Below are 25,536 nucleotides of genomic sequence, written 5' to 3'. Positions count from 1 at the left end.
CACGAATATTGACTGGAGTAGAGTCGGCGGCAAAATTCTCTGAATGATGACTACTCCTAAACAAATGATCGACGGAGGGGAGGACAACTCAATCCCAATAACTTAAGTCGTTGCGGTCGGTTCCTTTCACAAACAAAACCAATACCCGTTGTGAGATGTTCTCTTGGGTGCGAATTGGGTCTGGAGGGACCAGGTTTTTTTACGCCTGTGTCATTTGTTTGAGCTTTGTCTCACCATTCGAGGCGGTTAAAAATCCACAAAGAATGTGCAAACAATCAACTCACACAGTTTTATAGCTGGTTCCCAGTCGCCAGAAAATCGGGTTATGTTAATAAAGCAACTCTTTCGTGTGTGCCTGTGTGTGTGTGTGTGTGTGTGTGTGTGTGTGTGTGTGTGTGTGTGTGTGTGTGTGTGTGTGTGTGTGTGTGTGTAGTCGTGGGTGTTTTTGAAGTGTGCTTGAGTTTTTAAGTCTTATGCTGATTCCCTAGCTATCTTTGCAAATTTTATGTGACTGCCCTCTTTTGCGATATTTCGTCTTCTCTTTGTCTACGCTAGGAAGGGGGAAGGGGATTAAACTCCTACTTCCATTATTTTCTTTCTATCATTATATCTTACGACATCTGGAGCGAAAGAATCGGCATGGTCACGTATCAGTCAACAAGGCCTTCTGAGTAGTTGTGTAACGGACCGGAATTCTCACCGCAACTTAGCAAGGGGATTAGGAAGGAGTCTACATTACGCTTGATGGTAGTTCTACGTCGTATGCTCCAGCGCTTAACTCGCATCTCCAAGGCAACCGTAACAGTGTCACAGTTTGAATATTTCAACATACCCCCTCTGTTCTCGTCCTTCCCCTCCCCCTTCCCACGCATTAAGAGTGAGCTCGATTTTTGGATGTCCGTAGGAGTATCCAAAAGTTGGTGACACCGTGCAAGGTTGGATTTTTACAAAACTCGGTAGCCTTAATCTCACCTTTTGCCGTCTCCTCTTAACCTTCTCCTTTTTTGGCACAGTTTCTAATTGCCGTGGACTGGAGATTTCTGCGTCAGTCAAGATCTTATCTCAATTCTGTGTGATTTGCCATCTTGATCTCGGATTTCGTGTACTCGTGCACTTCTTTCTCGTCTGTCGTCCATGCTCCTCTCTTGAAAGGCAGAACAACCCGTCGAGCCTGAGTTGTGAGTTCTCGTGCGGTTGTGTAACATAGACAAGGTAAGAATGGTTTTGTTACAACATGGTGACACATACTTCATGAATGTCTTGAAAAGAAGAAACAAAAAATGATATGAATCGGCCCAACTCCTCTTACGATGTCGACTGTGATAAAGTATCGCTGGCAGAACTCATTCAAGAAATAGAAATACAATCCGCGCTATTGCAGTGCATTTTGGCGGTGTTAAATCAACTGTAGTAATGTCGACATTGCGCCAGAAGCAGTCGTGAAATTACAGGTGACAAAATGAATGGTTCTATTGGTCACATGGCATGATCGCCTGCTAATGTTGCCGCAGAGTATCATCAAGCAAACATAATTATGAGCGCTGAACCATATCACTATACAATTAAAGACAAATGTTTGAAATATACCCTGCAAGTTTGCATTTTCATTTATTTTGTAAATCATGGTTTCAGGCATAAAATGACGTGCGGGAATGACTCCTACGCTGTTCTCCCCCAAGCACTAGTAATTCTCTGTTGAATTATTCAGCAAGACGTTGCTCCTCCAGTAGAGATGCTCCTATCTCCATCAGAAAAAGGATTTCGGGTCGTCATACACGCAATAACGTTTCTTAAAACCTATGTTTTGGGGGTCATGTTTATGGTATGCACTACAGGTTCCTTTCCTGACTTGTCACTAAATATCTATAACATCAGGTTTTTTTTTTTCCTTAGCCTTACCGAAGAAAATGAATGTCACAACAAAGCAATGCTAGTATTAATGAGTTTTGTAGAATTGCCGGAATTAAGTCAGAAACAAGTTTTGTTACTTGAATTTTATCTCATGTTATTTCTGTTTTTTGGTAAAGTAATTCAAGCGACAGTATATCCTTCCGTGAAAGCACTGTAGCTGATCAAATCATATGAATATATAGTAGCGTGTGAAGGGGTATAATATGAATTTGATGTGGATTTTATCGATATAACTTCATAATCAATCTTCTATTTTTGTACTTTTTGAAGACTGAAAATATATAAAAGAAGATATATTTGTTTTGTATTGCTTTTTAAGATCTATCTCTCAGGTAGGCCTACAGGGATATCTACCTATTTGTTCAACACAAACACACAGAAATGTCCTCACTTCCGATCCTCGTGTCTGCCGCCATTTTGGTTGCCACGGTAACGCATTTCGTCAGTGCAACCTTCGACCCGGCCACAGCCATCGATTGTTACGTTCACACGGGAATGAAGCACATGGCCGAGAAGGAGGGATGCGAACCAAAGCTCGTCACTGTCAGAGGTTGCTGGGGAAGGTGCGACAGTTTCCAGGTGAGTACAGAGTTCGAGAGGTCGAGAGGTCGAAAGGTCGGAAGGTCGGGAGGTTAAGTTTGAGAAAGCTTCCACAGATACAGCCATGTGACGCCTTACCATTCCGACTCGTCCTTTAGTGATAGGTGGAGATCTCCTTTCCCCCTCTGATAATCCTCTGATACATTTATTTCGAAATATGGACACAAATCACAAAATATGCGGGCCCTATAACTTGAGAATACTTCAAAATCATGTGATGGAATTCCAACTGTGTGTGCATGTGTGCGTGTGTGTGTATGTCGAAGTGTGTGTGAGGGTGTGTGTGTGACATTCAGCATAGCTTGTGTAACTTAGTGTATAAGTGTACAGAGGTTTTTCATGAATGTACGCTAGTATGTACTAATTGGCTACAACAAATATTATGCGCGGTTTATACATGACTGACATTATTAATACGGATTGATTATTTTCATGATCATTAAAAGCGTTTTCAGCATCAATATTTCCATTAGTAAACTTATCAGTATCATTACCATCGCAGTTAGGATAACGTTAGTGATTTTCGTTCTTTGTTTCTAGTTCGTTGGCTTTGTTCGAAGACCATGAACTGATTATTCTCGATAAACTATCTGGGTAATCTAGTTGAGATACGGAGAGTTCTGCCATTCAATCTATTATTCTCTGCTGAATCGGGATCGATGGTATCGACGGCTCAGAGGCCAAACTGTTGTAGGGGCTTTTAACAGCTTCCATATAGCTTTGCCGATCAAATGTCAAAAGCCCGCCAGCGCTCTGCACAATCAATATTCCCGTCCGTAAAATGAGACAGAACATCGCAAGAAGCTCTGCGATGTCTGTCTTCGTTTCTGACGTCATACAAAAAGAAAAAAAATTCCCATAATTCCGAAAAATTGCGATGGAGAGCTCTATAGGCCTCTAGCACCTCTTTCCATTTCCACCTGATGCCCGATATATACCAAAAATAATAGCAAGCACCTGCACTCGAATGAATGTATCGATTTCAAACGAAGAGAAACATCTGTTACGTGTGAGAAAATTATCAGAAAGTATGATACATTTTTTTTTCATCTGCACAAATTCATGAGTTGTTTGATAAGGCTTTAGCCAAGATCCATGGGGAACTTTCCTGACATCATACGTAGTGCTCTACAATCAGCCCACACGGCACATGCGCACAAGACAGTGGTATTGGCGCACACATTTACGCACCTGATAGAGTCGTTTTGAAATATATTCAATCTTTTTGGTTGTTTTACATCGACACGCAGAAAGATAATGCATGCGTCTGTGAATTCCCAGAAACCGTATCTTAGGTTTGGTGTTAAGTCTTATATTTTCTTTCATTTTCCTCTAAATAATAGACTCCTCATTGTTAGTGTGCGTGTGTGTTTTTTTTTTGTAAGAAGAAGAGAAAGAAGAATTCTCTTATATTCGAGTCTTTTGTGTTTCATAATGTTTCAATTGCAAAATGTTTAAAAGCCACTTAATCACTAACTTCAAGTGCATTATTCACTTAAAGTTAGATGATAATCCCCCTCCAAAAAAAAAAGAAGAAAAGATAGCGAAATAGCGAAAATGTAAATTTGTGAAAGTTAAAGTTTAAGGAAAGTCAACAACAAAAAATCACCAGTACTATTTTGATTTGCGAGCCGAGATTGCTGCTGGCGACGTTCTTTATGAGCTGCTTCAATACACAATTATGTTCGAACAAGGAATAATGTATGAGGGACATTACCATAAGTCTTCTTCTTCTTTTTTAAAGGCACATATTACTGATTAATGTTTAATTGTGTTGTTGCTTAAAACGTATTTCCGCATTCTGATCCTGTGTGTTCTTTTGGAAGTATACGGCAGACACTTCGAGATAGTGTCGTTGTCCATTACGAACATAGCAGTGTGACATTCACAACCTTAATGGAATATCTGTCTATTGATAAAAGACGCCATCCCTTTATCGAATTTACTGGTATAAAGTCGTAAAGAAAATAAACCTAAAAGGGAGAATGACGATCATTAGTGTAACTTCTGGAAATATAAAGGGTAGAAAAAAAATAAAATAAAAAATCCTCCACGAAAGCCTGTTAGGTCTGCGTGGCAACCGGATGTTTCACAATACGATAATGGATACTTCTATTCATGATCGAAAGCATCGAATGATTGCCAAAGCGCGATCAAAGACAGAACTCGTCAAAATTCAGCGAGTCTCATTAATGGTGTCACTCAGTACTGTTGTTCAGCTTCCAACTTACTAATGTAAAGTGGTGGAGTAACATGCCCACTTTACTGTATAGATAGTACTGGCGGAAAGCTGGAATATATTAGTTTTCATGCCAAGACATGTAATATAAGTGATGGAGCAACTTGCCCATTTTACTGTACATATATAGTGTTTGTAGAACCAGAAAGCTGAAATCTATTCATTACCAAGATACAATATGTGCTTGGTACACAGTGTATTACATAGTGCCACCATGCAACCTGGAGGGTGAATGAGTTTATGAAACAAAAGAGGTACTGCCACCCTACTTGAATAGTGGATTTAGTGGCAATGACTGGACAGTGGCAATGACTGGACTGTGACTTAGAGATGGAAAACCACATTAAAGTGGCTGGTATTGTTCTACGTTACTTTGAAGTTTGCCACCCTGTGATGCCGTACAAAGAACCAGAGTACAGCATACATGTAAAATGCTTTGTATTAAGTCTCTTTCTCAATCTCCCCCTCTCTCCCCCTATCTCTCTCTCTCTCTGCCCCTTTGTGTGTCTCTCTCTCTCCCTTACCATTCATGGTCAGTTTTTGTATTAAGTTTTTGTATAAAGTTTATTTGAGAAGGGTTAGTCAGGAAAGCTTGGGTACCATACCAGAAATAAGTATTATGGGATAGTAGAAGCAGGAAAGTATATATAGTATATATTGGAGTTGATACTGGATCAGTCTCTCTCCCCAGGGAGGTGGATTCCCACCTCCCTGCTCTCCTCCCCAAGCCCCGTGAAGTGGAAAGACGTGTTCAAATTTCTCAGAGACCAAGCTGTTATATACTTGAATGTTTTACTGGAGAAACTCAACCTTTTGCATCTATACATCGAATTCCGTCCTGACATAACTAAGTCATGTCTACTGTACATCAGTTCAAAGTTGATAAGATGTTTCGAATGATATTTTATGGACGCTTTGCTGTACATTCGAAACAGTCTGTTATAATTATGTTGGTCGATCTAAGGAGGAGTCAAATGACCACTTAGTGTTTTGAGGACCAGACATGCAGCTTTTAGAATGTGCAGCAATCCCGAAGTAACTTTCGTTTGGACAAAGACCCCCCCCCCCCCAACTGTATAGATGTTTCGAATGATATTTTATGGACGCTTTGCTGTACATTCGAAACAGTCTGTTATAATTATGTTGGTCGATCTAAGGAGGAGTCAAATGACCACTTAGTGTTTTGAGGACCAGACATGCAGCTTTCGGAATGTGCAGCAATCCCGAAGTAACTTTCATTTGGACATGGACCCCCCCCCCCCCCCCCCCCCAACTGTGAGTCAACTCAACGCAGAGATGTCTTCTGGTCATCGTTCGCGGACCCTCTTCACTTCATGGACTGGGCGCTCCAACGAGATTCGCCATCAGTTAGCATGTTAGTTCGACCGCGAGGACTGTATTTGTGAGCATTTTGCGCGAAAATTGAATGGTAGTGCATGACCCAATCCCCTTCATTGAATATCAGAGTGGACTTATATGTGACTACATTCTTATCTCTGTCATTTGTATATGTATAATAACTTTTTATTTTTCATGGTTCAAAGAGATCAAACTTATTGCTCTGATGCGTGACCTTGAATAAATCTCAACACCAACAAGGTGATTAATGTAATCCAATGTGTACCACATTGTCTTTGTCACTGCTTTGACGCCCACATATTTGGTTTGTTTAATGTTTCTGTGTGGTATATCCATTTGGATGAAATTATGTATTCGGGGTGAGAATAAGCCATCCTGACAGGTGACTTTATTCTACAGTACACATACTCTAACACCCCCTTACATAAATTGGTGTCAGGAGTGGGATAGTCAAAGTAGGTGTTGAGATCTAGTTTGTATTTCATGAGTTTGCAAGTCATTATATTTTTGTACATTTATGCTGCCACACTCATTGGGAAGCACTACATCTCGCAAGATTGTTTTGGAGTTAATTGGTCAAGTGTACATTGAATTACCAAATTAAAATATAGACAGATTGTTTTCTGGTTGAACCAATAGCAAACCCGCTACCAACAGGCAACAAGGTTGAATGAGGGTTTACCTGCTTGATGTACAAGTAGTGGTTGTATAGTGACACGTGCATCTATATATTTACTTTTATATCCATGCTTTGATTTTGTGATTTTACGTGCTTGAATTCCATTGATAGTCTGAGCAATAGATTGGATGCATGTTATTGGTCCTTCACAAATTTAGATCTTTTCATGACAATTTAATTTCAAAGTGGTTTTGGGATTTGTTTGGTAGTAGTAGACAAACATTGCAATATAATGAATATGACTGGGGCAACTCTGGTGTCTGAAGGGGCACCACACTCTGAAATGAATATTGTAAATAATATATTTTGTGTATTGTGTATATGTAAATAGCAATACCAGATGCGAGATGCATGGTATGCATTATCATCATGACGTGGAAGTCATGATTCCTTTAAAGCAGGGAGGTATGTAAAGTGGTGGAGTAACATGCCCACTTTACTGTATAGATAGTACTGGCGGAAAGCTGGAATATATTAGTTTTCATGCCAAGACATGTAATATAAGTGATGGAGCAACTTGCCCATTTTACTGTACATATATAGTGTTTGTAGAACCAGAAAGCTGAAATCTATTCATTACCAAGATACAATATGTGCTTGGTACACAGTGTATTACATAGTGCCACCATGCAACCTGGAGGGTGAATGAGTTTATGAAACAAAAGAGGTACTGCCACCCTACTTGAATAGTGGATTTAGTGGCAATGACTGGACAGTGGCAATGACTGGACTGTGACTTAGAGATGGAAAACCACATTAAAGTGGCTGGTATTGTTCTACGTTACTTTGAAGTTTGCCACCCTGTGATGCCGTACAAAGAACCAGAGTACAGCATACATGTAAAATGCTTTGTATTAAGTCTCTTTCTCAATCTCCCCCTCTCTCCCCCTATCTCTCTCTCTCTCTGCCCCTTTGTGTGTCTCTCTCTCTCCCTTACCATTCATGGTCAGTTTTTGTATTAAGTTTTTGTATAAAGTTTATTTGAGAAGGGTTAGTCAGGAAAGCTTGGGTACCATACCAGAAATAAGTATTATGGGATAGTAGAAGCAGGAAAGTATATATAGTATATATTGGAGTTGATACTGGATCAGTCTCTCTCCCCAGGGAGGTGGATTCCCACCTCCCTGCTCTCCTCCCCAAGCCCCGTGAAGTGGAAAGACGTGTTCAAATTTCTCAGAGACCAAGCTGTTATATACTTGAATGTTTTACTGGAGAAACTCAACCTTTTGCATCTATACATCGAATTCCGTCCTGACATAACTAAGTCATGTCTACTGTACATCAGTTCAAAGTTGATAAGATGTTTCGAATGATATTTTATGGACGCTTTGCTGTACATTCGAAACAGTCTGTTATAATTATGTTGGTCGATCTAAGGAGGAGTCAAATGACCACTTAGTGTTTTGAGGACCAGACATGCAGCTTTTAGAATGTGCAGCAATCCCGAAGTAACTTTCGTTTGGACAAAGACCCCCCCCCCCCCAACTGTATAGATGTTTCGAATGATATTTTATGGACGCTTTGCTGTACATTCGAAACAGTCTGTTATAATTATGTTGGTCGATCTAAGGAGGAGTCAAATGACCACTTAGTGTTTTGAGGACCAGACATGCAGCTTTCGGAATGTGCAGCAATCCCGAAGTAACTTTCATTTGGACATGGACCCCCCCCCCCCCCCAACTGTGAGTCAACTCAACGCAGAGATGTCTTCTGGTCATCGTTCGCGGACCCTCTTCACTTCATGGACTGGGCGCTCCAACGAGATTCGCCATCAGTTAGCATGTTAGTTCGACCGCGAGGACTGTATTTGTGAGCATTTTGCGCGAAAATTGAATGGTAGTGCATGACCCAATCCCCTTCATTGAATATCAGAGTGGACTTATATGTGACTACATTCTTATCTCTGTCATTTGTATATGTATAATAACTTTTTATTTTTCATGGTTCAAAGAGATCAAACTTATTGCTCTGATGCGTGACCTTGAATAAATCTCAACACCAACAAGGTGATTAATGTAATCCAATGTGTACCACATTGTCTTTGTCACTGCTTTGACGCCCACATATTTGGTTTGTTTAATGTTTCTGTGTGGTATATCCATTTGGATGAAATTATGTATTCGGGGTGAGAATAAGCCATCCTGACAGGTGACTTTATTCTACAGTACACATACTCTAACACCCCCTTACACTAATAGTCCTCCAACTTAATCACTGTCGCGCCTTCCTCGGTACTGTTAGGCGTTCGGGGGAAAACACAGTGCATGAATCATATGTAGTTTGTACTTCGATTTTAGTCATTCTTCATCGTTTAATTTGATGTCGCTTCGAAACCGGGCTTCCCCTATTAAAGATGTTGAAAATAATGCGGACAATGCCTTTGATAGCATTAATATACATGATAATAACGATAATGATAATGAAATATTTATACTACTAATGGTAATGACGATAATAATGCTTTTGATAGTAATTATAGTATGTGACCTTGCATCACAACACCAACAAAAAGTTCCTCGCCCTTACATTACGTGAGGACTCAAAATAGGTGAAATTGGTCAACCTAGTATAGTGTGGAAACTTTCATTTTTTCTGAAAGAGCAATTCTTCTACAATATTCTGTAGTTTGAGATCATAAAACGAAGGGATAATTATGTTTTTAGCAATTTTCGAGAACACTTTTTTTGTAAAATAGCGTCAGTCTTAGAGTCCCCTTAAACATTTCTTTAAAAACCTTTACATACTCTTCACTTTGAACTCAAATTACTGTCGACAAGATAATGCTACTGCTCTTAAAGTTAATATTAGACATGAATAGTAACGAATGTGTTAGTAGAGCATACTCAATTTCAGCTTAACGTAATAATTCCTTCCTTTTTGTTGCTATGGAGTTTTACATCCTGTTTATTTTCCATTCATTGCACAGAGAACGGCGTGGTAAGAGCAAGCGCTTGAATAGACGTTATACTTCAGAGCCTCTTTTTTTAGTACATGTACACACTTTTCCAGAGTGCGTGCTTTCTTTCAAATATTTGGATAGGTTAGGAGAGTCCGTTTGAATTGAGTTATACATCATTTTAAAGCTAAAAGTCTGCTCTTTTGAATCTGCTCTTAACAGAAAATCCATGACTGTCGAATTTTTGTTGGTTTTGTGATGCAGGGTCACATTTGATAAAGGCAACAATAGTGATGATAAAAAGGATGGTTTTAACGATAACGAAGCTGCTTACAAAAAGGGAATCTTGACGGAAGCACATCAGCAAAATGTAAACTAGGTGGATGGCGTTAAATGGTAAAGATGAAGATCTGTAATTTCGTGATTGATCACTTCAGTTTTTCTTCGATTTTGGTTTAGATCTTCTGAGTAGATTGGACTTGGGCTATAATTGTATAGAATTGGCGACGCACGAAAAGTAATTGAAAGAGGTCTTGCCACCTCAGGATAACATTCCATTAGATGGGTAACATTCCTGTCTGCATTCGTGTGTTACACAAATTATTGTTGTAAATAATACGCTTATACAAGTTAATCAGAAGACGCTAAACTTTCACTTCTTTTCTTTGTGTTCTTTGATTAGCAATAAGCTGAAAATATTGGAAATTTAAATTTTAGCCTTCACCCATATTTATCACGTTTCCTTACACTCATCAACGGTAATAGATTTCATCTTACATCTACGAACGTGGGTCAAGAATGAAGCATAAAACAAACGTATATAGTCAGAACAGATACCCCACTATGTGGTATAAGGAGATACACCTTTGCGGTGTCAAATACAAAAATATGATTTAAAAATGATTATGTTCTGAATATGACATAAAGGAAAGTATTAAGACAATTTGATGTCTCTCTGAGAGAGAGAGAGAGAGCGAAGAAGAGAGAGAAAAGTCTGGACTGTTTTTGTTGTTGTTTTTGTTGTTTTGTCGCTGTGGATAGCCTGTTTTATGCGTCAACTTTTACTAGAATCATGTTTATGATCATAGAGTTTCATGCCTTGATCTCCGTTCTCACTTCTTTCCGGCAGATCCCATCTCTTCTCTCGCAACTCCTGGACGTCAACCACCCGATGTGTGCTCCGGCCAGCTACAAGAACGTGACCATCACGCTGCCCAACTGCTTACCCGGAGTGGACAGTACATACAGCTACGTAGAGGCGACGACATGTGAGTGTCGCAGGATCAGGACCGCTCGGACTCATTACGCCTTCAGACCTGACTACTACCTTCCTTGAGATATCACAGCATCGAATTGGATTTCATTCATTTTTTTATTTTTGTTTTGTCTGAAACATGCCATATTTCACTAGCATATAGGCACAACTGACAGGATCATCAACTTTGATCGCCTGCATGGAGGTTGATACTTTCAGTCGTTGAATTCTTAAATGTATTTATGTTCAATTAAGAAGTGTTTGCTGGCGTGTGTGTGGGGTGGTTTTTTTTTTCATTCCACAGCAATTGTGTGCAATGGTTTATGAAAAAAAAAAGTTCTGAGAATCATGTCAAAAGTGACGTTAGAGGTCGTCTTTTTTCTCTCCTTCCTCTTTCCTGCTCTGTGGTTGTTGTTTTTATAATCTATTAATTCCTCTAAAGCCTGCCACGCACTGTGTACATCGACTTTGAAATGTCATCCAATTCATCAAAATCTGTCGTTATAAATGATAACAGAATGACAAAGATAAGAATGGTTATGGTGCTCATTTTTACGTCACATTCTTCAATACATCCTGTTCAGAACTGAATCTTCACCTCCAGAACAAAGAGTATAAGTCACACCTTTACTACCTGTTGACTTAACAGAAACGCGACAACCTTTACATTACAGCGGAATTAGTGCTTTTATCTATTCCAAATGAGCTCCAGTGGGAAAACGGGTGGTCAAACATCGATAAGAGCACAGACGCGTTACATTGTCTCTGTTTGTTTGCTGTAGATATGGTTATTCATTATGTTTTAGGATTTCTTCATGTACAGTATAAACAAACACTCATGAAAATATGGTGTAAATTAGATCGATGCATTGATGTCCAAAAATGTGCATTCTTTTGATGTGAATATCGAATTTTTGCGCAACTTGTCACTTGTCTTCAGGAGAACTTGATGCATGACAGCACTTTACCAGTTATGTCTAATTGCCCTTGTAAACAAACGTTGTGCCTTTCAATACAAACATGAAGCTGTGGGGGAAATTAGATGAATATGAATTTCGCCGATAGGGGTATAACCCTTTGCTTACGAGAAACAGATGTGTTGTGTACAACTTCTATAGAGATTACAACTTTTCGGAGGCGAAGGATTAGAGCAGAAATGCCGTGAGGGAAGAATTTAGATCATTCAACATCATTTATTCTGCATGCATCATTGGATACGTTGTAAAGGTGGGTAGAAGATAATGAGACAACTCCAGACACTTCATTGATCTTTCGCCCATACTTCCTTCTCCTCACCCATCTCCCCAACCCCCCCCCTCTCTCTCTCTCTCTCCCATCTCTTTCCTCTTTCATTTTTACTCTCTTGCCTTTTGTTAGAACATATTGTGGTGCCTTGCACTTTTCTTGTTGATGAATATTGATAGCATTATACTCACGATCCTCAAGACATATCGTCGTTGGGGTGACAAGAACTTGTACATCAAATTTTGGTTAAATTACCTTATTTGGGGAAGGGAATTGATAGTCAGACAATCAGTTAAGTGATGTTCTGTCCAAATCTATGCTGTCCTACCCCCCCCCCCCCCCCCAAAAAAAAAAAATGAAGCCTCCACAGCATGTCCATAGGGAAAAGCGATCCAATTCTTTATAGTGCTTTGGCTGCACTGTTTGTTTTTTCCGCTCTCCTGAACGACATTTTTGAGATACATAGTTTTTGTCACTCCAACGGCAAATATGTCTTTTTTTTTAAATTAAACATATGAAATATTGTGCGGACAAACAACCTCAGTAAGAGGACTTCATGAACAACATTTTATCTGGTCTGTCTCGCCGCTATTTACGGACTTGGTGTTATTTGAATTTCGTGTGTACTCAGCCATCTAGTATGATTTGATGCCAGTTCGTAATTGGTGCATTGACCCGCTGGTCAGTGGAGAATTAGTTATTTTTAGCGGAAAGGCAGAAACTGCACGTAGACTGGGAGTTCGTCGCACCCACTGCAAATAGTAACTAGAGTCAAATGAGATTTGAAAAAAAAAAAGCTGGAATAAGTGGGTCTTCTCAGAACAAGATATTGAAAATGTGTCACACACACACACACACACACACACACACTTCACACACTCAAACGTAGGGCGCTCTTTTATGTTTAGATCGTGCCGTTAACAAGTGTATATTCTTAGTATTGATTTTATTTTATTATTTTTGAGTTCTGAAATGGCGTCACTTCGTTTGTAATTGCTGCCTGTTATGTAACATATCATCTAATGACATAACAACAATGTAAATCTTCTTCGTACTGATGTTACAAATGTGTATTTTGGGTTGACTTATGATGCGTATCACTTTTGTAAAGTCTCATACGTAAATCTTCAAATGCTACGTATTGAACTATTTCATGATCTTGCCATTGTGATAGTATGGACAATGTAGCAGGAAGACGCCAGTTGATAGACTGTAAAGTGGGATACAATGAGGCAGTGCTTTCAAACGACGTATTTTGGGTGCTCAATGAAGGTTATTCCTATAATCTTTTTATTTCAAGTATACTAGAACAGACAGCCGCACAAAACATGCAAAACTTCCGAAGATATTGCTTACGTCTTATTTCCGTGGAGATACCAGTAATAACAAAAGTTGAAAAATCGCCTGAACCACACTCCATAGGTGAAGGTCCTGACAGTCCATAAGTTCCTCTGCCGAACTTAACGCTCACGCACGGCCGAGCCGTGAAGGATGAACGAATTACTACACATCGATGGAGGCGACAAATGTACGAGTTCAAATCGACAAGCGAAACAAAACGTCATTTAGATAGGTGATTTGGCATGCTAGCTATTAGATTTAATGCCATTTACAAAGAGCCTTGACCAACGAACGACCAGTTAGTAATTTACACTGAAATGATTGTAATCCCTAATATCTCGTAGACAAAAAAAAAAGTGATCGTGATGGTGAATGTCAGCTTTGGACATAGTTCCGGTATTAAACATTGCCCAACGCGGGTTGCATGCCCGATTCATTTTATTGAAATTAAATCAGACTGCAACTGGCTGACGAATTGCTAGATTAATCAATTTGAGTGAGTCTCAGCCCTGGCTGAGTTGCTATTTCTGTCGCTTGCTCAACTAGGACAGGGGTGATGTAAACTGTTCAACTCATTGATTGAGGTTTTATCATCAATTTGTATATACCATAAATGTTTGGAATAAATGTTTCGTCAGGAGAAGCTAATTGAAAGTACAAGAATATGCAGTATTAATGATTCTGTGATATTCGGCAAATGTTCTTTTTTGAGACTTAGGAGTGAAATTGTCTGTTCATAAAATGAATTGGCAAGTAATCCAGTGTGCTGACTGTTGTGTTTGTCATTCTTGAAATAAATCTATTTATTGAGAGCTATGTGTCCATGTTTCTACAATCGGCTGTGTTTGAAAGAATATCTTTCAGCTTTGTCATTTTAATTTCGATTTTATTTTGACCATTGACTGATTCATGTATAATTTTACACGTAAACATATTAACCTTTATGCATAACTGAGCACTTTCGTGATGTCACCTTTTGAAATGCGCGTTTCAAAACATGCTTTCCTGGGAATTATAAAATGTCAATTTTACATTCTCATGTCCGTTCCTTATACGTCCCATAGGGCATAAAAAGGAGGGGAAATCATGGTTCAACAAGGTGCAGGGGTGGTAAACACCACACCCTAGCCACGTCTCCCATCCATCACATCATGTTGAATGTCATAAAAACACAAAAACACTAAATATATGTTTAATTATTGAACACGATATACCCACTCAAAACGGTTGTTTTTGCGGATGTCATCCATAAACTGCTACCACCTCCACGTAATCTTTCCTTATACCACTCCCCCACCTCCCCCCCCCCCCCCCCAATAATTCCCGGTGAAAAGTGCATGGTGGCATATTCATCAGGTGCTCCCACATAATCCCTGGAGCCCCGGACCAAAACATCGGAGACATGATAATGACTAAAGGGATATTAGTACAAATTCATCTATGCTCCGTCTCAAGAGATGGTTGTAATATGTGCGTCAGTGAAAGGATCGAGATCGCCGCTTCCCCTCATCGATCACCGCTGATACCCTATACATGCTAATTATCGCGGACACTTAAAACGACGTCCGACGAAAAAGAAAAAGAAGAAAAGAAAGAAGAAGAAGAAGAAGAAGAAAAAGAAGAAAAGAAAGAAGAAGGAACAAGAGCAAAGAGCAATCATTGATCTAATTAGATCTAAACTAGTACATGATGTTTTATTTCACTGTGATATAAAACATCACGTTGATATATATATATATGTATATATATATATATATATATATATATGTGTGTGTGTGTGTGTGTGTGTGTGTGTTTATTTATTTATTCATTTATCTATTTATCTATTTATCTATAAAGATAGAGATACATGATTACACAAATAAAAATGATTTACATTTATTATGTTATATGCCATATATTTATCTACATATACATTGATATTGTATATAAAATGTATATATCGTAATATATAAACACTCCAGAATCTGAAAGATGAATAAACATTTTAGATGTAGTCACTCCTCCAACCTTTTGTTAAATGTCAAATTTAACACTCAAAATCAAAACTACCATTTCAGAAATATTTAATCTAACATTTTGAGTGTTAAATTTTACATAATAATTATACAACAAAGTTTGGCGAACTGGAAATCATGATAAATGTGGATTTAACTTTTTTTTTTGGAGTGTATGCGTGTTTGTGTGTGTGTGTGTGTGTGTGTGTGTGGGTGTGTGTGTGTGTCTGTGTGTGTAAGGTGGAGAGAGGGTGTTTGTGTGAGGTGTGCGTGTGTGTATGTATGTATTTATGTATGTATGTATGTATGTATGTATGTATGTGTAGGATGTTAAGGATATATGGGAGTTTCATTACAATCATTGTTTATTAGATAAAACTCATTTCATGAACTGCATGCGATGGATAGTACCACGTTCACCTTTTTACCTCTGTCTTTTTTTTTCCAATTCTACATGAGGGATACCTTATAAGGATGTTAAGCTCACAATTTTGGATGCAATACCCAAAGTGGCCTTGTTTGCTGCTTCGGCGGATTTGCTCTCCTCTCTAAGGCCTAATTTCTCGCTAATTGCAATTACTTCCCTGATCCGTCAAGTCGCTTCACTACGCTGCAGAATGTTTGTCAAAAAAGTTAAAGTTTGAACGCTTCACCTCGCTCTATTTCCCTATAACTGCATTCCTATCTTCCGATGCCCATCCTCCTTCCACCCCCCCCCCCCCCACACACACACACACAAGATTATGTCGGTCATTTTATTGTAGACATGTCAGGGACTGGAGAGGGTTTCAACGGCCGACCTTGTTTTCCGTATACTTGAAGGCGATATATAGCCAGTCACTCCGACATGTTGTGAGTGGTCTGTTAGTAATCCCGAAATCTCCTTCTACTTCGGGAAGTAAGTGTGCGTAGGCGTTTTAGAAGTGTCTGAAGTTGCGAGCTCGGATGCGTGCGCATTACTTTCGCAAAACAGAGAAAAGGAAGATACCGCGCCGTCATCCAAGAGTGACATCAACGAAAAAAAAAACAACAACAGAGTCGAGAACTGAACTAATGGGTTTAATGTTGGAGGGAGATACAAGATAGTGATTAGGATGGTTTTAGGATTTGGAGTGGTAGCGATTTCCCTTTGTTTTACATTCCTTTATGAAATATATCCCAGCAGGGAAGTGGAATCACCTGAGACTAAATTATAGCCACTCACCACCAAACGTAAACAAAATCAACACAGTAACGAACACCGCACTTTTCAATAATAATAATAATAATAATAATAATAATAATAATAATAATAATAATAATAATAATAATAATAATATGAACACTTGTAATGCGCCGGTATCCATCATGAAAAGATGCTCATGGCGCAAGAAAGAGAGGCAGAGAGAAAAAAAACCAGTGAAAAGGAGGTATGAGAAAAGGAATAAAGGAAATGTTCACGAAATGTTTTCAAGAATTTCCAACTCATGCATCTTTCAAAGGAAAGAGAAAACAAAATAAAAGGAAGAACTCAGTACTTTATGAACATAATGTATTTATGTTTCTTTCTTTCTTTCTTTCCTTTGTTTGGCAATTTGATATCGTCTCCTTTCACAGTTTCTCATCTTAAAGTGTTTTGTTTTGTCACTTCCTCTTTGAACTCACACCAATACCAAGAACGGTGTTTAATTTCGTTTAATTTCGATAACATTGACAGCGGTCTCTATTCTCCCTGTCTTAATGCGCATGCGTAGTCAAGAGACTACAAACTTCAAGGAAACCTGGACAGAGAGCCGACTAATTGATATTTAGGTATCTAGCCACTCTCGGGTTGCATGATGGCTTAAATTAATTGAACCACTGCTGATGCGAGAAGCTTTCCGCCGTCTCAGACGTTAATCTTAAAGTACCAAGGTAACAGAGACTGCTGTACGGAGAAAAGGTATGCAAGGAAGAAGAAAAGAAATATCGAGATAAGATCAAAACCAACAGACTCGTCATCAGCAGTGCGCTTAAAGCAAAGGGCGAAATGAGTTCTCTTCTTATCGTCCAAACATCTTCGCTGCCACTACCGTTGTTCAAGGATGCTCCTAATCTTTACTTTGCGGTATAATGGTGAGCGTTAAATCCGGAGCGTGCCAGCCCTAAAATAGCCGCTCCTCGTCGAAAAACCACCAGGAGTCGACTGACGATCCACCGCGTATCCGCGGTTAGACATGCATCCATTCCTGACACATAACAGAATTAAAACAACAAAGCAAATCAAAAACCACGGAGAAAATTCGTTATTGTAAAGTAAATACCTCTGGATATTACAGCCCTCGATCTTCGCAGATCCTCAAATATTTGTTTCCATCTCATCTGTTATTGACACTGTGAGCATCAAAATTGTTTTTATCCATTATAACAGATCAAACGTCTTTCCGAAATGTCAATAGAAAGCAAAGAGAGATCTTCCTTGAATTACCTTCTTTTGCATTGTTAAAAATGACCACTGATAGCAAGGAGCCTTCAAGGACTTTGTTCAATTTTGCAATTGAAATGATAATCTTTGTGGCATTACGATATAGGTTTGTCTACTTACAAAACACTGAATGGGTCAATTCAGTGTTGAACACATTGTGTCTTGCTTTAGTGACATATTGCCAATACATTACACCGAATAAATTGCACCCAATATCGTTGGCAGCTGACTTAATCGTTAATCGCAAACAATATCAAAGTATACTTTAATGTCAAGAAATGCCAGTGTTAGAGCAACTGCGATTTAATTGCAGTTTATGAGACATACTTTGGAGATGTTAATTGTCTTTGGAATGAAGACAGAAGAATAGGATTATCAAGATGAAGCTTTAGATTAAATAAGATGGCTATTTTTACCTGTTAGAAAGAGAAAATGTGCAAAATCATCGTAACTTTTGTAGACAATCAACCCCAACCGAAGGAGCTGCGTTGTAAACTGGCTGACCGTGTGATCACCATTAGATATGGCTCCATTAAGACGTGTGGTATGTCTTAATTTAAGTCGGTTTCATTGTGGTGGGTTATTTTCCCCTTTCAATGGAGTAAGGGCCAGTCTGGTCATATATTTGCCTACTGATGACGTAAGATACAATTTACCCTCGTTCTGCTCCTTTGGTACACATCATTATTACACGTTGCCACAGTGAACCCGTTTCTAGTACCCTGTACGCTGACGCAATATGTGAAGAAGTAATGTAATAAAATGCCAAAGTCCTTGCTTTTTGCCTTTGCTTTCAGTTTGCTCTATCATCCATAATCACTCGTGATATTTCAGACTATCACAAACCATTCTCCCTCAACCTTTGCTTACAATCTGGTTGATTTGTTGGTTAATATATGGGAGGGAATTGTTTCGGGGTTTTTTTCTGATTAAGGTAAGAGCTCTTTCTTCGGATTGATCTAGAGATTGTGATTCATTATGCCTTCTTTCAGTCTCGCCAAAAATGTACATGCTTGTGAGAACGTCAGTTGAACATCCTGGACAACGTCCTGGACATGAACGTCTCATTGGTATTCTTAAACCTTCGCCTCGCTTGCTTTTGGATCATTTGGGCAACTCTGCCGACACTACTTTATAGATTATTTTGCTTGCGTGAGCAATTAATAAATGCTATTACACTGCAAAAAGTCCGGTGTTAGATATGATACACCGAGCTGGTTCTAAATTTCCGGTGCTCATGGTGTTAGATTAACACCTCCGGGTGTCATTTCAAAATATGAAATTGTACTTTGAATAGTTTCTTACTTACTGTTCTTCTGGTTGATTTTGAACTTTAACAAGACGATCAAGAATTTTCCGATGAAGTACTTGATTTTTGAAAAAATAAGGTGTGAACACATTTACACCACAGTAACACCAGTTGGTGTGGTCTCCTATTGAAGCTGTTGAAGCTATTGAAGCTATTGGGTGTTATACCATTGACATAAACACCAGCAATATCAAATCAACACTATGCAGTGTCATTATTGAATTAACACCAGCGCAGTGTCAAAAATATCACCAGCTACAGTGTCAAATTAACACCACGAAGTGCCAGGGGAACCTTTTTTTTCAACACCATCACAACATATTTTCTACACTTGCGGGTGTGGTCCTCTATGGTACTTGATTGGTGTTAGATTTGACACCCATGGTCTTAAATCTAACACCGATGTTTTTGCAGTGTACGATTTATTTTCTCAGTCCATCCCTTCCCTCTGTCTTTCTTTTTTCTTTGTTTGCAGGCAATCTGCCTCAGTTTCGTTAGTTCAGTATGCACTGTAATTAGTTATCGTTTATGAGGGGACTGCAAATTACAAGCCAAACTTTTCAGTATGCCCCCCCTCCATTTCCAACAGCTTTTCTTCCATGCAGTAAAGTATGTATTCCCCTACACAATATTTTCCCTTACTGTTGAAAAAATAAGCCTCAATCATTTCCTACAACCACCTCTTTATGCACGTGTTATGCTGCAAAATGCTTTGTTGGAAATGAAATATATGAAAATGAAATACATGAAAAAAACACAAACAAACAGGGACATATTCATGCAGGGACAGTTAAAAACAGACAATCGACCTCAGTAATAAGATACAATTAGGATGACCGAAATCGTAATTCCATTTTCGAAAACATAACTGATAATATAGTTCCTACTCCTAGGAAATAGCCATATCCATGATGATAGTTCTATTCTTCTTCTTTTTTTTTCAACTTTGCCTCTGCATATGCTTATGAGTGCATCACATACTGGACATTCATTAATAAAATGTCAAGAGTAGTTCTCTCGAATCAACAACTGTTTCTACTAAAAGTTAATTATTCTGATGTAGGCAGAGATTAAAGCTCTAGCGTTTACGCCAGTTAGTCTATTTCTGAGTGAATGAATTATTGAAGTATAAACAGTAAATCAATCCTGGTGTACTCTTTTTTATTATTTCATCGATAAACAAAGGACGTGGTTTTCTACCAAGTGTGGCGATTCGGATTTATAACTGACACCATGTAGATTTCCAGCAAAACTGACTTAAATTCTCTCGTACAAAAGAGCAATTCCTATAAACACACACTTCAGGATAGTCAGAAAGAGAAAAAGAGGAAGAGAGGATGAACTGATTGAATATACGTCGATGTACCAAAATAGTGAATCGCCTTTGGCAAACTCGAACAAACTACGCGGTGATAGGGCGTGCCGAAATTCTAAGCCGCTGAAAGAATACGTAATATTGATGCGGCAGTGGCTGAAAAACGCCCATTCCGGTGACGAAGGAGTGACGTCATCAGAAGGACCCCTTGTGCTCGAATGACGTATTGTTTAGCATTGCGTTCGTCTCCTGTACTCTCGCCAACTTCCGAAAATTTGGAAGGTGACAGCATCTCTGCTCTTTTGTGTGTCTTTGTACATGTATTTCTTGGTAACTATCCTTCCACACATAGTTCAACAAAATAGTTTTGACAACACTTTAATGCAGGCTCATACTCAAATAAACACACCCATATTTTACATCGTTACTCATGCAAGTACTATACGAGAGCAAGAATCTTTTTAGAACAATGCATACTGATGAAAAAAAAAGTAAATAACTATTATTTGTCGTGTGATTATAACAATTCTTGTCAACATTTCATGATAAGGCCTTGCACAGTCTATTCCCACGCCTCCTTTCCCTACATTAATTTCCTGTCACATGTCAACGGGGTTTTTTTTTTCACTCCCCCTCCATTCCTGAAGTTTTAAACTTACATGTCCTCCCTCTTTACCCCCCCTTTTTTTCTCCCGCTCCCCCTCTCTTTTCGATGTCTCTTTCTATCTCTCTCCCGTCTCCTTTTTTTCCCTTATGCTACTTCCCATACTCTCCCTCCCCCTCTCTCGCTGCCTCCTTCCCTGCAATGTTTTTCCCCCCTTCACATTGGACAGGCTCTAGCGGTCTCGTGTCAGAGTTAATCCTCTGATTATATAGATACAACGGGTAATCGGTAATCCCAGATCTTATCCAGTCTGTCAATATCACAAACGACGATCTTTTCCCTTCAGGTCAGAAGAACCCTCCAGGGAGAAGGAGGGAAAAGCAGACATCTCAGTTAGACGAAGAAAAAGCAGAATCTACACCACACGCAACGAGAAGTCAGTTTGACCTACTTTAAATGAATGTATATTAACTTGTCCTTTACGACGAAAATCATAAGTATACAAAATGATGAATGGTAACTTGTGCAAAGGTACAAAATCTTTCACCGATGCTGCGAAAACCTGATGCATTAAAGTATAAAGACTCTACACTAAAGTTTTACACAACACCTCGGATGTCAACGAAAATTCCTGAATATACAATTGTAGTACAGAAAATAATGTCAACCAGTTCTGTGAAAGCCGAATAGTTTAAAGTGTATTATGGTAAAGTCGTAAGAGAAAGCGATTGGCTGAATTTGTTGACAGCAACAACGTGATTGCTCACGAGCTGGTAACTGATTGAGTGCGATATTGTACAAAACTACGAGTTGATTAAGGGAGTATCATGGCAGTATTTTATGTAAAGCCGTGATGTCAAAGTGCAAAATTTCACTCTCAACATTGACAGCGTACCATAGTACTTTTTTTTAAAGAAAATGTCACGTGATGAGCATTCGAATAGTCGGATAGCAAGAATCTGTGTATAGGTGATGTATAAAAAGAAAAAGGCTAACTGAGCTTCCGGCGCCACGTTATGCACAAACATCTGCGCACACTTACTAACGCCCACATACAAAATAATGACCGCAAATTTCATCTCTGTTCACACTGATCTCGTTTCCATTTCTAGCTGTCCTCACGGCAATCTCTCTCCCTCTCTCATCTTCTTAAACTTATTCTTGTTTTCATTCCCTGTTTATTTATTTATTTTTCTCTTGTGTCCCTATCTCTACCTGTTTCCGTTCTATCCCTGTCCCTCCCCTCCCCCTCTTTCTCTTCACCTTTCCCTTTATCCTTGTGTCCTTGCGAGTTTGTGGATCGTCATCTCATTCGAGTTGATCAAGGTGATGTTTTTCCGAATTGAAAACTGACAAGAAATAAAAACGTACGGCAGTCGATGTCACGCAGAGATCGGACACTTTCGACGTGGCCAATAAATACATTTATATGAAATTTGACTTTGTGGTTGCATTGTGACGTAGACATGACCAATTGGCCGAATAAGGCGGCAGAGAAAGACGCCCCCGCGGGGTGAAAGAGAAAGGAACACCATTATACGAAGCATTTCTGACTCTTTTTGGATGGGTCATAAGTCTAGGAATTACATTTGAAGTTTGAGTTTGCACTTCGGTCTGTTTTAGCTCATGTACCTGTCTTGTATCCTGTTTGTTCATTAGTCTCATTTCTGCTTGATTTATGCAATTCATTTACTTTTATCAACCCCCTAAATAACATGTATTTATGAATATAAACGTTTGATCTGGTCACTTGATTAAGCAATAATTATGTACTGGGTTTTGTGACCACGCATTTTTCTCCTTCTTGTAAAGTACATTGGAACTGGTAGGATCCACAATCTACAAGCTTTGCTTTTTAGTGGACCCCCCCCCCCCATCTCCATCCTCTAATTATTTATCACCCAAACGTCTCACTTCTTCAATCCCCAACAAAAGTACAATGTACCCCCACTTTCTCTTTTTGATTACTTATGTTAATATTTCTTTACTTTCATTCACACTTACTTTATGATGAAATGGTGAATAGATGAGCTTGAACTTGAACTAATTCTGCTTCATATTTGAAGAACATATACTTTCATACGAAGATCTGCCATCCAAACACACACATCTGTTTTCATAGGCCTATTGTATGTTTATATATATATACATTTATACATATATACATATATAATTTGTCGACCCTGAAGACGTGTATATGCGTCGAAAATTTGGTTTGAATAGATAGCACTGTTGGACCAGGGAGGTGTTACAGAGATGGAGTGGCAACTCTTCGTAATTCATGCAAACACATGTTTGAGTTCAAGGCGTTACAATGGGATGTCTAGCATTCCACTACGCTTTTAAGTCTGAATGCTCGGCACCGCACTAGTTGCAAGACAAAGTTCGGAGACAAAGAACGCATTTCACCTTTCGTTGAATTACAAGCTTTATTTCACCGTAAAATTTTAAATGAAATACTCGAATTGATTTAGAATAGTTTAGGAAAGAATTCAATATTATAAACATGTATTTCTAGTTTCTTCGTAATGCGCAAATCGAAATGAAATTAAAATTAGGCCCTCTCAAAAACCTAACATGTTTCTATAATGCGCACATTTCCGCATGTTAGTTTTCTATCTTTTAATCTGGGATATTTTGATCTTTCAAATAAAGAACTCCGCTAAACCATGTTCGAGCGTGCTTTTAAACTATTTGCTGTTAAAATTGTCAGTTTTACACTGCATTTTGATTCGCTGCTCCAATTCAAGATACATAAATTCATTGTTGCCATCACATTGAAAGAGAGAGTGAATTGCAGTAGGGGCAAGTATTTCTACATGTGAGAGCGCTAGTCCCGATTATTGATGCTCTCTTTTGTCGAAGCACATGGGTAAAACCTGTAGTTGAACGCATGATTACTTGTCGGCGGTGCCGCCCATGTCTTCAAAGGAGAGCAGTAGTTGTCTCTCCTTCTCTAGCACCTCCCTGGTTGGACTAAAATGCATTACTACCCTACTTCGTCGTCTTTATATATATATATAGGGGCCCTATATAGGGCCTACATGCATATATATATATATATATATATATATATATATATGTGTGTGTGTGTGTGTGTGTGTGTGTGTGTGTGTGTATAAATGGATTTGTTTGTGTTTTGAATGACATTTGTACCGTTTATGTTCATGTTACACCCAGAATGTGTTGATTTATGAATGATTTGAATGAAATCAATAAAATATGGAAAAACAAAAAAGTGTGTTAGTTAACCATCATCATAATCGTTACCATCACACGTCTTTAAGCATCTCGAAACTCTCCTTCTCTGTCAACTTATGACAAAATAAACCAAGGAAAAGAAATCTTACAGTCATAGATCTTTATTAATCTTTCCTGCATACTTTCCTTTTCTTGTCTTATCACTCGAACAACAAAGTTTTTACCGAACATAATTAAAATCATGACAAATAACTCACATTGACAAAACATGAATATCCCCTGTTTTTCGTAAAAGAAATCGAGAATTTGGCTTAATAGACTCTTTCAGGCAGTGTTTTGTGAGTGTAGTATACAAACCGCTTAAACTGACAATTACTACTTTTGACATACCTGACGTCATCGTTGAGTACCTATTTCTTCTTCATCACAACACAACTACTAGGTCAGCTTAAATTTAAACAATATCAATGCTAAACAAAAACAAAATCAAGCGCAACGGACTGGATTATTGGAAATGAACTTTAATTGATTTTTGTGTTGGTCGTTTCTCGAAATTAAACGAATTTCCCATTACTTTCAATGCCGAGAATATATCAACAATGCACTATATAAGTAACATACCTAATGGGACTGATCTGAATTTTTGACTCCATCCCCCCTTTCATCTCACCCTTTTTAGAGGGTGACATCTTGAAGAACTTCCTTCCCATTGAGAAATGACGTATAGGAGGTTACCACTTAGGCGACGACACCTTGTAAAAGTCATCGTTGCCGTAGCAATGGATATTGTTGCTTTATTTGTTCAGGCCGACTCTTCGATACTATGTTTTCTCACATTTCTGCAAGTGCCTACCACTGTAAGGCAAATCACCACTAACTCGTTACACCTTTATCTTTGCAGTGAAGCTCGGATATTGCATTAACCCTGTGTGTGCTTTGAATGCATATTGGCACAGAAAACTCCATAGCGTTGTACAGACTGTCCAAAGTCCCTGACACGGAAAAGGTTAAACGAAAATTCCATACCAATTAAAAGTTATTCTGAAAGCAAGAGGTACAATTCTACAAGCACAGCGGTGAAAATTTGATCAAAATCGGATTAAAGATAAGAAATTCATGAAGTTTAGTTTACAAATTTGCTA

The 25,536-nt window shown here is 38.7% G+C and overlaps 1 protein-coding gene across 1 annotated transcript; it reads left to right on the top strand.

Annotated features, from left to right (window-relative positions):
* The first annotated feature begins 2,292 nt into the window (after positions 1-2,292).
* Positions 2,293-11,020, top strand: LOC139737926 (glycoprotein hormone beta-5-like). Its single transcript, XM_071648594.1, has 2 exons — positions 2,293-2,490; positions 10,814-11,020. The coding sequence occupies exons 1-2, from the start codon at positions 2,293-2,295 to the stop codon at positions 11,018-11,020; spliced, it is 405 nt and encodes a 134-aa protein (XP_071504695.1).
* Positions 11,021-25,536: the final 14,516 nt, after the last annotated feature.

The sequence above is a fragment of the Diadema antillarum genome, unplaced genomic scaffold (assembly GCF_040938485.1).
Source record: "Diadema antillarum isolate AM-2024a unplaced genomic scaffold, OU_Dant_1.0 seq00000715_RagTag, whole genome shotgun sequence".
Classification (NCBI taxonomy): Eukaryota; Metazoa; Echinodermata; class Echinoidea; order Diadematoida; family Diadematidae; genus Diadema; species Diadema antillarum.
This window is presented reverse-complemented; position numbering and strand designations above follow the sequence as displayed.

Coding starts and splice junctions, on each gene's coding strand:
- LOC139737926 (XM_071648594.1), top strand. CDS start 2,293: ATGTCCTCACTTCCGATCCTCGTGTCTGCCGCCATTTTGGTTGCCACG. Junction 2,491..10,813: donor GAAGGTGCGACAGTTTCCAG/GTGAGTACAGAG, acceptor TCTTTCCGGCAG/ATCCCATCTCTTCTCTCGCA.